Source organism: Symphalangus syndactylus, chromosome 13 (assembly GCF_028878055.3).
Source record: "Symphalangus syndactylus isolate Jambi chromosome 13, NHGRI_mSymSyn1-v2.1_pri, whole genome shotgun sequence".
NCBI lineage: Eukaryota > Metazoa > Chordata > Mammalia > Primates > Hylobatidae > Symphalangus > Symphalangus syndactylus.
The window spans coordinates 99,307,108-99,321,528 of record NC_072435.2 but is presented as its reverse complement, the minus strand read 5'-3'; the positions used below and the strand labels follow the sequence as shown (position 1 = coordinate 99,321,528).

The 14,421-nt window shown below is 43.0% G+C and overlaps 1 protein-coding gene across 1 annotated transcript in view; it reads left to right on the top strand.

Annotated features, from left to right (window-relative positions):
• The window catches only part of NT5DC3 (5'-nucleotidase domain containing 3), a 71,567-nt gene that overhangs the window by 44,067 nt on the left and 13,079 nt on the right, over nt 1-14,421 (top strand). The window contains exons 6-12 of the mRNA XM_055236361.2: nt 1,037-1,174; nt 4,140-4,200; nt 4,625-4,727; nt 4,872-4,973; nt 9,198-9,279; nt 10,585-10,671; nt 12,631-12,771. Of these exons, the coding sequence (XP_055092336.1) occupies nt 1,037-1,174; nt 4,140-4,200; nt 4,625-4,727; nt 4,872-4,973; nt 9,198-9,279; nt 10,585-10,671; nt 12,631-12,771 (714 nt within the window). The remainder of the gene's footprint in view (nt 1-1,036; nt 1,175-4,139; nt 4,201-4,624; nt 4,728-4,871; nt 4,974-9,197; nt 9,280-10,584; nt 10,672-12,630; nt 12,772-14,421) is intronic.

Genomic DNA, 14,421 nt, shown 5'->3' with positions numbered 1-14,421 from the left:
CAGACAGCCCCTGACTTACAATGATTCTACTTAGAATTTTTTGACTTTACAATGGTGCAAAACCATCGCAATTTCAACATAAATTACAGTATTCAATAAATTATATGAGACACTCAACACCTTATTACAAAATAGGCTTTGCGTAGGCTAATATAAATGTTCTGAGAATGCTTAAGATAGGCTAGGCTGAGCCATGCTGTTCGGTAGGTTAGGTGTATAAATGTGTCTTTTACAGTGGGTTTATCAGAATGTAACCCTATCATAAGCCGAGGAGAATCTATAGTGTAAATCGCAAGTATTCAGAGAAAGACTCTTTTTTAAGTTCAAATATGGGCCGGGAGGTTGTGCTCCAGTTCAGGAGAGTTACATGAGTTTTTATGTCGTTATGGGCAATAATTTGTTTGCCTGCTTTCCTCTGTGTTTCCTGAGTGTGAATGGGAAGTGGGACTGAGCACAGGAGAAATTGGGAGGGGAAGAGTAATTAGACTCTGGGGGAAATCAGGGCATTTCTGTCGATATCCTAGTTATACTTAGAGTGAGACATCAGCTCTTCTGTGAATGATAAGGAATAAGGGGAACATTTTACTTTTTTTTTTTAGGCAGGGTTTTGCTCTTGTTGCCGAGGCTGGCGTGCAGTGGCGCCATCTCCACTCACTGCAACCTCCACCTGTCAGGTTCAAGCGATTCTCCTTTCTCAGCCTCCTGAGTAGCTGGGATTACAGGCATCCACCACCATGCCCAGCAAATTTTTGTATTTTTTAGTAGAGACGGGGTTTCATGATGTTGTCCAGGCTGATCTTGAGCTCCTGACCTCAGTGATCCACCTGCCTTGGCCTCCCCAAGTGCTGGGATTACAGGCGTCAGCCACCACACCCAGCCCATTTTCCTTTTTTATTATTAGAACTGTCCTTTTTTGTGTTGATGATGGGAATCTCGTTTAGTCACTGAAAAGTCTTCCTGCTGTTCCTGGTGCTTCGTGGCTCTGCCCCTAGCGTGGGCCCCTGTTTCTAAAGCACTCCTTCCACCCTGTCTGCAGAGCTCTCATGGAAACACGATGAAGCAGTTCATGGACATCTTCTCCCTGCCCGAGATGACCCTCCTGTCCTGCGTGAATGAATACTTCCTCAAGAACAACATCGACTATGAGCCCGTGCATCTGTACAAAGATGTCAAGGTTGTATCCACAGTGAGAGATCACGGTGCTGAGTCTGTTTCAGCCTTTTCAGTGGGAGTCACAGAGCCTTGAACCTCCTTTCTAGGTTAGGTGTTTTAAATAGTCTCTTAGCTGGGAACTCTTATAGGCGGTTTAACCTTGAACATTATAAGAAAGATGTTGTTACATCAGGAGAATTGGAAATCAGGCAAAATTTTTGTTAAAACGAGATGGTGCTGACACTGTTATCTCGATTTTTGATCCTTTCTGACCAGAAGGCCAGGGCTGGTGCGCTTGGCCAAGGGGATGATGGAGATGGAAATCTGGCCTGTACCCACTCACCCCTGAGTCTGCCCAAGCAAGGGGGTGCCTCTTCTTTTTTTTTTTTTGAAGTCTTGCTCTGTCACTCAGGCTGGAGTGCAGTGGTGTGATCTCAGCCCACTGCAACCTCTGCCTCCCAGGTTCAAGTGATTCTCCTGCCTCAGCCTCCCAAGTAGCTGGGGTTACAGGCGTCCGCCACCACGCCTGGCTCATTTTTGTATTTTTAGTAGAGACGAGGTTTCGCCATGTTGACCAGGCTAGTTTCCAACTCCTAACCTCAAGTGATCCCCCCACCTCAGCCTCCCAAAGTACTGGGATTAAAGGCTCGAGCCACTACACCTGGCCAGGGTGCCTCTTCGTCACACAGGTTACATTCAAGCTCCCAGCTGGGGGTCCTGTGTCACTGCTTGCCCAGAAGGGATGCCTTTTTCCTTTGCCCACAAAGGTTCCATGTGGCTCTCTAAGGTCCTGCAAAAGCCATGCAAGAATCCAGTTGGGGGACGGGAGATATAGACAAATGTAAATGTTTACGTGAACATATACAAAGTCCTCACTTACTGTTGCCCATAGGTTCTTGGCAACCGTGACTTTAAGTGAAACCGTGTACAGTAGATCCTTGAGTAACGCCAATTTCTTCATTGTCATTTTAATTTTGACAAGAAAAAATTTGATTTTGCTTTCTGTCATTTCACATAGAGTTGCGGTTTCTAAGAACCTACTGAAGATGTTAAGGACTTACTGTACAAATCATTTGTATTTATAAATTTATGTATTTTATAGTCACATGTTTATATATTTATATATGTTCTTTAAGCTGTATGAACTTTTTAGTACTAAAAAAGTTTATATTATTTTATATGTATTTACACAGTTATAACATATATTTATAAATATATGTATTTAAAATATTTATATTTTTTAAAGATACATATTTACACACAAATATTTTTGTTATGTATTTATAAGTAAATTTAAGTTTTGGCAGCGTGAATCCTGGGTTTTAGGAAGATAGAGGATAAATTATAGTTTCTCAATATCAGTGTGGTATTATCCAAATTGAATTTAGGTATTTAGTTTCTGTTCTCTTTTTTGTGTATACCCTTTGTCTTTAAAAATCTTTAGCAGCCTTGTGCATTTGTAAGGCGAGATGTTGATTTGAAAGCTCGGTTTTTACTGCAAGTGTTAATTTTTGTGTATACCCTTTGTCTTTAAAAATCTTTAGCAGCCTTGTGCATTTGTAAGGCGAGATGTTGATTTGAAAGCTCGGTTTTTACTGCAAGTGTTACTACCACCAAGAGCAAATACTTGTGTAGAGTTTATTAGGTCCTAGGCACTGTTCTTATGAGTGCTTTAGGCATGTTAACTTACATATCTTCATAATAATGCCAAGATAGGCACTATTCTTACCATTTTACAAATAAGGACATCGAGGCACAGTGAGGTTGAGTTGCTTGCCCAAGGTCACACAGCTGGTAAATAGCAGAGCCTTGATTTTAAGCCAGGCAGTCTGACTTGCATTTAACTGCTGCCTTCTGCTGCTGGTGTGAAATTGAATCAGGCTTGTGCTGAAAGGTCATTGAGGTTGAGATTGCAGTCCAGAAGTGCTCACTCTTAACAGAAATCTCCCAGCAACAGTCTAAGGCTTAGACACAATTTTGCCTGCAGCCCTGTCTCCTGCTACTGGCTCTAGAAAGTTTCCATAGGCCTCTAGGAATGTCACCACGTAGAGTCCCTGTGCAGTGTCACCTGCCAGTGGGACCCTGTTTTGACACCTGCCAGCTATCATGCTGCCATAGTCCTGAACCCACAAAGGGTTTAACCACCTCCTCTTCCTTTCCCTGGACCACATCTCTGCCTGAGCTACAATCTCACTGCCAGTTTATTGCCCTACTGGTGGCACCAAAGAGAGAAGGAAGAACCTGTTAGCTATTTGTCTCTGCCTCTCATTCTGTGTTACGGAATTTGCCATTGGGGTCTAGGGATGGAAAGGGCCCAAAGATAAAAGAGCAATAACTCCCTTTGTCCAGATGGCCTGGGATCATTTGTTCACAATACTGCATATAAATTACTGTCTGTCATGTGGGACTTTATTCAGAATTATTCACAGAAATTACCTCTTCCAAGCACTCTTTTGAAAATTGCATTGGAAATTGCCACCATCACCATGGAAACTTTGGCTTTCACAAGGGGCTGCCTATGAAAATGGACCAGAATTGGCCGAGTGTGGTGGCTCATGCCTGCAATCCCAGCACTTTGGGCGGCTGAGGCAGGTGGATTACTTGAGGCCAGGAGTTGGAGACCAGCCTGGCCAACATGGTGAAACCCTGTCTGTATTAAAAACACAAAAATTAGCCTGGTGTGCTGGCGGATGCCTGTATTCCCAACTACTCTGGAGGCTGAGGCAGGAGAATCACTTGAAACCAGGAGGCAGAGGCTGCATTGAGCTGAGATGGCACCACTGCACTTCAGCCTGGGTGATATGACAAGACTCTGTCTCAAAAAAAAAAAAAAAAAAAAGAAAATGGACCAGAATTTAGATTTTGTGTAGTGCCTGGATTGTCAGACTTTCTAGGGACAGAAGTTGTCATGACTGCCATTTCACTTGTACTGTTACTCAGGCTATCTCAGTTGTATTTTCGCTGATTAAAAATGTATCTTTTGGCAGGATTCAATTCGAGACGTCCACATCAAAGGAATAATGTACAGAGCGATTGAAGCAGACATTGGTATGTGCTCAGCAGTATCACGAAGAGCGTTCCAGCCTTTCCGTTGCTTGTGCAACCATGCCGGCATTTTACTTTGCATTCCAGGTGCTAAGCAGGGGCTGCATGAGTACTCTGTAAAGACCTGGCATCCTGGCATGTTAGCTGTCTCCTCTTTGTCCTGGAACTTGACATAATTCTGACCTAAAAGGAGAGGCACTGGCAGCTATAGCCACTTAGTTGTTTCCACTTAGACCGAGGAGGCAGGGTCTTTGTGAATGATGCACCAGATGTACCCATGTTCCACCCAACAAAGCTTCTTCCTTAAGGCCTTTATTCCCTCTCCTGTGCCTAGGACAGTGCTGGACCCAAACCCCCATTTAGAAAGTACTTGCAGGTTGACCAATACCATGCTGAATCTGTGTGTGAATTTTTCTCTTGCTCTTAGAAAAGTACATCTGCTATGCTGAGCAGACCCGCGCAGTGTTGGCCAAACTGGCTGATCATGGCAAGAAGATGTTTCTCATCACCAATAGCCCCAGTAGCTTTGTGTAAGTTGCTCTGTGTTTCATTGCTAGCTTCCAGCACACTCCTTGTATTTCATTTGTTTTAGCAGTTGGAAATTGGAAAGAAAAAGTTACAAACATAGTTAATCCCTTTAATGTTAGACTAACCTGGCTGACTTGTTGCCCTAGGGACAAAGGGATGAGTTATATCGTTGGGAAAGACTGGAGGGACCTGTTTGATGTGGTCATTGTTCAGGCTGAGAAGCCAAACTTCTTTAATGATAAGCGGAGGTGAGTGTTTATTTTTCTAGCGGACTAGATTTTATTCCTTTGCTGCTGTGAATATATAGATGGTGTGTCTTGGTAAAATCCAGTTGCAAAATCATAAGCATGTGAGATTATAGCTTTTGAATTTTAACCCTTCTAGCAAGTAATCACAAGGAGAGTGACATGAGCACATAACAGACAGTTTGCATGCATCGAAAGGGTTCTCAGTTCAACTTGAGCTGCTTCAGACCCATGAGGTAGGCTTGAAGAAAATGATTGGCAGTTATGAAAAAGCCAAACTTATTATCACATAGTAAATTAGATCTTTAGATGCAGACACGTTGTGAAGCATCAGAAAACAACAGCAACAACAAAACTGCCTCTTGGGTAGCTCTTTAAATAGAGCTCTCATTAGTGTGTTTAAAATTGCAGTTGGATTTTGCAGAGCTTCTCTGCAACACAGGTTTTGCGTCATGTGGAGTAAATCTCTATTACGTCTTAATGTCTTCCTGCCACTGTAGCCCTGGGAATGGGGAAGCAGGTAAGTTTTAGGTTGTGACAGGGACAGAGTGTGCTGTTAGTATTTAGTGGGTAGGGATCAGGGAACGCTAAAATATCTTTTAACGTGTGGGACAGGCCTGTTCACCAAGAGCTGTTCTCCACAAATGCCCACAGTGTTGAGAATCACTGCACTAGGGTTCTAAAAAAATTACTCGTATTTGTATAATAATGGGCAATTTTTGAAACACTTCTACCCCCATGTTTATTCTGTAGCTGGTAAGCAGGTAGTCCGTTCCTCTCTGTTAGGTGTTTTGAAGCATCAGGGTGTGGTGCCCTGCAGTTAATGCTTTAAATTCCTCTTGTCCCAGTTTTCCAAGTGTCACAGTGACTCCAGGAAGAAGAGGCAAACCAAGAGCCATGTGCAGGGACTCAAAATGCTGGGTGGGATTCAAGAAAATGAGTGTGATGAAAAACAGCTATAAACTGTGGCTTGCTGCTTTGTTACTATTTTGTCCCACTGACTGGCAGCTGGAGTCGTCCCAAAGACAGTGGCAAGGGAGTTCCTACGTGGGAGAGCCGCAACTCTCCCATGATGGGGCTGGTTGGGATTCCAAAGAAAGAAGCACTAAACGCTGGGGTGATCAGTGCAAAGCGCTTATTGGAGGAACCAACTTACAGAGTGGGCTACTGTGCATCCTGTGGCACAGGGTCCCCAACCATTTTGGCACCAGGGACCGGTTTCATGGAAGACAATTTTTCCAGCAGGTTTGTGGGGGTAGGGTGATGGTTTCAGGGTGAAACTGTTCCACCTGAGATCATCAGGCATTAGATTCTCATAAGGAGCGCACAACTTAGATCCCTTGCTTGTGCAGCTCACAATAGGGTTCTGCGCCTATGAGAATCTAAGGCCGCCACTGATTTGCCAGGAGTTGGAGCTCAGGCGGTAATGCCCTCTCGCCCATCAGATGCTCGCCTCCTGCTGTGCGGCCCGGTTCCTAACAGACCATGGACCGATTTTGGTCTGTAGTCCGTGGCCCAGGGTTTGGGGACCCCTGCTCTGGCAGACAGGAGAGAAAGGGATGTTCTACCTAGGTATGTCCACCAGGAGCGGGTCAGGATGTGGAGTTTATTGAGGGTTTAAGGAATTTGGCTCCAGGCCAGGGCTAGTTTCTTCCAGTGTCTTGGGGAGCATCATAAAAACCTTTATCGGTGTCTGGGAGTTTTGAAGCACGCAGAGGAAAACATGCACCTAGCTGGGTCAGAGTGGTCAAAGGCACTCCTGTCCTAGAGGAAGAAGTGGGGGAGGTTGGGGGCCCTATGGTCGCTGATACGATGCCTTCACCATTTTCTTAGTGGATTCTGGGGTGTGGTCAGGAGAAGGGCCCTGTCTCTCTTTTCACCAGAGAGTTCCTCTGCTTTGTTATGTTTATAAAAAGTGAGGGGGTAGGGTCCTGGACTCTTTTCCCTGGATGGAGCAGGCAGGGTGTCTCAGCTCCCTCCCCCAAACATCTATTTTGTCTTTGTTCTCGAAGCCTAGGGTAAGAGCTGAATAATTCTCCGTCTGTATTCATCCTTGTGTTATTCATAATAATGAGAGGTCAGAAACAACAGCCCCACAGTAGGGGATGCCTAGTTAAATTTGGAATAGCCATGTGAGGGGATATTATGCAGTCATTAAAAATGATGTACTTGGCCGCGCCTATAATCCCAGCAGTTTGGGAGGCTGAGGCGGGCAGATCACAGGTCAGGAGATCGAGACCATCCTGGCTAACATGGCGAAACCCCGTCTCTACTGAAAATACAAAAAATTAGCCAGACATGGTGGTGGGTGCCTGTAGTCCCAGCTACTTGGGAGGGTGAGGCAGGAGAATGGCATGAACCCGGGAGGCGGAGCTTGCAGTGAGCCAAGGTCATGCCACTGCACTCCAGCCTGGGTGACAGAGTGAGACTCTGTCTCAAAAAAAAAAAAAAAAAAAGATGTACTTGGGCCAGGTGCTGTGGCTCACACCTATAATCCCAGCACTTTGGGAGGCTGAAGCCAGAGGATTGCTTGAGCCCAGGAGTTTGAGACCACCCTGGGCTACATAGGGAGACTTTGTCTCTACAAATAATTAAAAAATTAGTTGGTCACACCTGTAATCCCAGCACTTTGGGAGACTGAGGTGGGCAGATCACCTGAGGTCAGGAGTTCAACATGGTGAAATCCCATTTCTACTAAAAATACAAAAATTAGCCAGTCATGGTGGCATGCAGCTGTAATCCCAGCTACTCAGTAGGCTGAGGCAGGAGAATCGCTTGAACCCAGAAGGCGGAGGTTGCAGTGAGCCAAGATTGCACCACTGCACTCCAGCCTGGGCGACAGAGTGAGACTCTCTCTCAAAAAAATAAAATAAAATAAAATAAACCAGGTATGGCAGTGCATGCTTGCAGTCCCAGCTATTTGAGAGACTGAGGTGGGAGTGTCGAGAGTGTAGTGAGCTGCGATTGTGCCACTGCACTTCATCCTGGGGAACAGAGAGAGACACTTTCTCCAAAAAAAAAAACAGAAAACAAAAAAACAAAAATGTATTTGGAAAAAAAAAAGATGATGTTGTATTACTGTAAAACATGATGTATTTAAGAATATGTAATCACTTGGGAAATTGCTTGCAATATTAGGGAAAAAGGATATAAATTAATGTACACAAAGTGATCCTCATTTTATAGTCATGAAAGAAAGAAATTTCATAAGAAGACTGAAACACGAACTGAAATGTTAAGTGTACATGGTGGGTCTAGAATTCTGGGTCGCGTACCTTTTTTTCATTATATTTTTCTGTATTACAATTAGGTAAAAAAGTTATTTTTTTTTTAGGGTAACACTTATTTTTACCTCAAGGCAAACAAACTGTGAGTCCTTTGGGCTAACACTGCCAGGGTGAGGAATGAGGCATTATCCCTACTTCCCAATTTCCACCATAAACTAGTGCTTCTGGTCTTCTGATTTGTTTTTTATCTAGAGTGGCTTAATTTCAGGTGTAAAGCCAGATAAATATACTAAGACAGTATTTCCGTAAACTTTTCTTCATAAATAGGTTTTCTGCATGGTCAAATAAATCTGGGAAATCTGGGTGAAAGAAAGTTGATTACAGCAGGGCTTTTCAGAGCCATCAATAGCTTTTTAAGAAGGACATATTTAGTGCATGGCGTTTTCCAAATTTATATGACCCTGGAATTCTTTTTTTTGTTTGTTTTTGTTTTTGAAATGGAGTTTCTCTCTTGTTGCCCAGGCTGAAGTGCAGTGGCGCAATCTCCACTCACTGCAACCTCTGCCTCCTGGGTTCAAGTGATTCTCCTGCCTCAGCCTGTTGAGTAGGTGGGATTATAGGTGCCCGCCACCATGCTCAGCTAATTTTTGTATTCGTAGTAGAGATGGGGTTTCATCATGTTGGCCAGGCTGATCTCGAACTCCTGACCTCAGGTGATCCACCTGCCTCGGCTTCCCAAAGTGCTGGGCTTACAAGGGTGAGCTACTGCGCCCGGCCCCCTGGAACTCTTTTTTTCATGAAACACCTTTGGATACTGGGCTTCACACAATTTGGGATGTATTGAATTAGGCCAGGGAATGTGATGGTGGAGTTTTGGTTTCGGGTTTTTTTTAGGTTTTTGCAGGGAGCTACTTCCTGTGATAGTGAATAACTCTGGTATTTCATAGAGTGGACAGCCTGTACTACTCCATGTCATAATGTTTCCCATTTCTGTTGTTAGGCCTTTCCGAAAGATGAATGAGAAAGGTGTCTTACTCTGGGATAAAATCCATAAGTTGCAGAAAGGCCAGATTTACAAGCAGGTATCTCATGACCAGCTGATCCTTTTTGTTGCTTTGCTTTGTGGTCGGTAATAATGCTAATAGCTGATGTTCATTGTGGCTTACTGTGTGCCTGGCACAGTTCTGAGTGATTCCCATGAACTGACTGATTATAACTTGGTGGTAAACTTAGGTTTAAGTCAATATATTTTCAATATGCTAGTATCTAACTCAAAATTGAATGTTTTTTTAAAAACAAAATTTAAGGCATGACTTTCATAGTGTGTAACATTTAAGATGCCAGTAGTAAACCTTGGAAATTTCTCTTTAAGGAACACTTAACTCATGGCATATTATTCACTCAAATTACGAATTATTTTCTGACAATACATGTTTTGTACACAATTTTGTGGGTTTAAAAAAAAAATTTTATTGAGACAAGGTCTTGCCCTGTTGCCTAGGCTGGAGTGCAGTGGCATGAACATGATTCACTATAGCCTCAACCTCCTGAGTTCAAGTGATCCTTCCATCTCAGCCTCCCGCATGCACCACCACACCTAGCTAATTTTTAATTTTTATTTTTTGTAGAGACAGGGTCTTGCCATTTGGCCCAAGCTGGTCTTGAATTCTTGGGCTCAAGCAGTCCTCCCACCTTGGCCTCCCAAAGTGCTGGGATTACAGGCATGAACCATCACACCTAGCCTGTGCACAGTTCTAATGTATTTTGGTGTCATATGAGGCTTTCAAATATTTGAATGAATTATTGCATCGGTGACCATTATTATGTTACTAAAGTTCGTTTTTTAAAAATATGAATACATTCTTGGTGGGTATATAACAATCTGATGGATTTGGCAATAAGTGTATTTTCTAGGCCTTGAAAAATTAGCTTTGATAAAGCCATTCTACTTCTAGGAAGTTAGCCTAAGAAAATTATGAAGATAGTAGCTAATACAACTTGGCTATGAGAATGTTTATCACGAAGTTGCTTACAAAATAGATAATGTCAACTGTCCAACATCAGGGAATTGGCGAAAGGAATCATGGTACTTCCCAGCTGCTATCATTACATGGTAGACTATTTATTGACATGGAAAGATGGCCACAGCATGTTAAGTGTAGAAAGATAGTTACAATGAGGTGTATATAGTATAAATCCCTCTTGAACAGTGCATTTGACATAGAGGAAAGATTTCCCATGAAGGTGCTTTTATCTTTATATTTTGATATTTAAAATAAGTTATAAAAACAAAAACAATTTTTAAAAGTTTTTAAAAAATATTTTGTACTGTGGGTTAGACAGATCTCTATCTGTAATATAATAACTATAGTTTTCTCTGATTACAGGGTAATTTATATGAATTTTTGAAGCTTACTGGATGGAGAGGATCCAGAGTGTTGTATTTTGGTGACCATATATACAGTGACCTGGCGGTGAGGGGCCCGTTTTTCCTTTGTTGGGGGACAGATGTGTTAGTCTCACTTACTAAAGAATGTATCTTTTATTTAATAATGTACCTTTTATTTAAGAATATATCTTTTATTTAAAGTTGTCTTTATGCTTTCATAAAACCTAGAGGTAGGCTGCATTTTTTTAATGTCTCATTTGTTTTTTTACAGAACAGGATGGATCAGAGTTGTGAAAAAGATAAATATTTTTTGGAAATGATGGAAATAAGCAGTTCACTCAGAGTTTATCAGAATAATCTTTCCATTTAAATAATAAGAAATAAATGCCATTGTTCTTTTTCCTTTTATCGATGCATCAAAAAACATAAAATCCACCTTTGAAAGTTTGCCACCATTGGGAATATTTAAAAGAATGTGCTGTAGGTTTTCATGTATTATTAGGAGGAAGAGAAATATTCAAAGGCTTCAAGAAACTGAACCCGTGGGCTGGGCACAGTGGCTCACACGTGTAGTCCTAGCACTTTGGGAGGCCGAGGTGGGTGGATTACTTAAGCTCAGGAGTTTGAGATCAGCCTGGACAACATTGTGAAACCCTGTCTCTACTAAAAATACAAAAATTATCTGGGTGTGGTAGCACACACCGGTAATCCCAGCTACTGGGGAGGCTGAGGCAGGAGAATTGCTTGAACCTGGGAGGTGGAAACTGCAGTGAGCTGAGATCATGCCATTGCACTCTAGCCCAGGCGACAGAGTGAGACCCTGCCTCAAAAAAAAAAAAAAAAAAAATTGAACCAGTGAGGAAGGTGGGCATCCTAAGCCCTCTTAGACTCTTGCATAGGACTTAGGATTCTGGCTTTAGCTGAGTAGCCAGACTGAACCTTTAAAACTATAAATCAGATACCACTTCTTTCTTTAAAACCTGAAAGCCTTTCTTTCTCCCTCTGAGTAAAAGCCTGAGTTCCTATGGTTGCCCACTGGATTTCCCCTTCCCCAGCCCACCTCTGAAGACACGCTCTGCCTCTGCCCCCTCTTTTGTCTCTTCTAGGTTCCCTGACTTGTTGCTTCTTAACATGCCACCCTCCAGCATGTTCCTGCCCCAGGGCCTTTGCACTTGCTGTTCTTCAGCCACAGTCTTTCTGTTTCCACATATTTTCATGCTTTCCCTCACCTTGTCCTTTTATTAGCCTGGTCTTCCTAACTACCCTGTATAAAGTGGAAACCTCCTTGCTTCCTGTCCTTTTCCTGTGATTCTGCTTGATTTTTGTCCCTTGTACTTATCCCCACCTGCCACTGTGTATTTTACTTATTTATTGTCTGTATTTTCCACGAGGGCTGGGATTTCTCAGTTTTTTGTGCATTGTTTTATCTTCAGTATTTAGGGCCTGGCAAATAGTAGTGCTCGATAAATATTTGCCAAATGAGAAAATGCCCATTTAGTATGATGACTATATGTCTTAGATTTTCCAGGACATAGCTTATACTAGATATTCTGGCCTGTTGTCAAATATGGGGTGACAACATTTGGAATGGAAAATGTGATCATGCATGCTTATATTGTATGTGATCATTCCAAGTCTGAGATTCCATGGTTCTCCATAACCCAGAGGGCCTGGCACACACACAGGTCTGTGGATGAATTGAATGAAGACCTTTGGTAGCATTTAGGTCAAGCCTCTTTCTGCCCCTTACCTCATTGTTTTTTTTTTTACAGACCATGGTTAATGATTCCAGACCTAGCGTTTCTGCAGGGGTTGTGACTCACAGCAATTATTTCCAGAACTGAAACTTTCTTGGAATGAAATGATCAAAGGCTGGGGCCAAATAGGTTTTAATTAAATGTAATTCATTGAATTCAGCTTGGTGAATAACTAACCATTACCATCAAAAAGTAATTAAATGAATGCCTCTCATGTCTGGGAAAATAATGACATAGTTTAGATTCTGTTGAGACTGATGTTGACTTTTCGTGATCTTTGTGATCAGGATTTGACCCTAAAGCACGGCTGGAGGACTGGTGCCATTATCCCAGAGTTGAGATCTGAGCTCAAAATCATGAACACGGAACAATACATTCAAACCATAACCTGGCTGCAGACCTTGACTGGGTTATTGGAACAGATGCAGGTTTGGACGTATTATTTTTCTCTCTCACTTTTTCTTTAAGCCTGAGGTTAGAAAGTTACTTCAGGTATTTTCTGCTTAATTGTTATAAAATATGAGGCTTAAGTTGTTTTCAGTAGACTGTAGAATAACGATTGGGGTTCTTTTGCTTAGACAGTGTTTGTGGGGCCTATGTTAATGCAAGTGTTTGCTCACATTCCTCTGTCAGTGAAGATCCAGTGTCCTCACTTCCACACTGAAGCCTGCTAGGAGCTCTCCTGTGGGGTGCTGGGATTCAGGAAGCCCTGCCAGTGCTTGAGTCTGTGCTAGTTCTGTCTGCACCTGCTACGGTGGGACTTCTCCATTCTGGGCCTTGGTTTCCCCATCTGTGAAATAAAGGGGCCTGTGGGCAAAAACTTCAGTCTAGGCACCATGGCTTACTGGAAAGAGTCTCAAAGCAAGAGTCAAGATCCCTGGGTCCAGCCTCAGTTGATTCTGAGGATAATACCTGCAGTTTGCTGGCTTACTGGAGTTCCCTGGCAGTTACTTCCTTGAGTTAAGTTAGGCAGCCAGTTTTGGCTAGTAAGTGAGGAATGGCAGTTTTATCAGTCATTTCCTGGCCCATGGAAGCTGCCTCTCTTTTATAGCTGTATCCCCTTAATTCTCCATATGCCCCTTTCCTTTCCAGTTCCATGAGGCACCTTGCTTTCTCCCTGGCTCCAGCTTGCCTGGGCTACAGCCGTCTCAGCATGGGTGCTGACATTTTTAGGATCTGGGCACAGATACTTGCTGTCTTGGCTAACACACCTGCAACCTGTGGGCACAGCCTATTGCCCATGCCTGTCCTCTGGCTTTGGAAATGGGCAGGGAATTGCCTTGCCTGCCCCAGCTGGCACTCTGCTTGGGGGTGACTGAGCAGTGAGATCAGGCAGGGCTGTGAGTGGCAGGCCAGATTCTGGCTCCAGGTGCATGCATTCCAGAGCATGGGGCCCTGCACGTCCCCCTGGGCCTTGTTTCCAGGATGCACTGGGCTCCATTAGTTCTTGGCTCTTCTCTGATGAGAATCCTCTGATGAGGATTTATTCTGTTTCCCTTGCTATGCTTGTCTGTGAGATGATTTACTAAAAATATACAGTGTTAATTCTGAGTTAGTGTAGTTTAGAGTCTGTGCATGTCATACACTACTAATAGTTACTTTTTATGTACTGGACACTGTGCTGAGTGCTGGCTCTATACACATTGCTCATTTAATAGTCACAGCTGTCCCTTGCAGGTAGGTACAATTTTCCCATTTTAGAATAAGGAAACAGTTTTTGAGAGGTTAGGTATCATTTATGTCTGAGGTCATAAAATGGCAGGGCAAGGCGTGAGCCAGGTCCCCAAGTCCATGCTTCAGAGCACTGCTCTAATGTGCCTTCCTGTTCAGAGGGTTCGGGTATAGGCAAGGCTTGACTCACCCTCAGTGAAGTCTCTGTGACCCTGGCAGCTGGTCATATGTACAAAGACAACTGCACGTAGATGGTATCAGTATATTTTAGCTTTGGAAACAGTTTTTTTTTTTTTTTTTTGGTTTTATTTTGTTTTCCTTTTTCTGACCTGTGTAAAAAGTTGACTATTAAGGAATGTGTGTTTTAGAGAACGGAAGTGCTGAAAATATTTCTGTGGTTTGTAAAA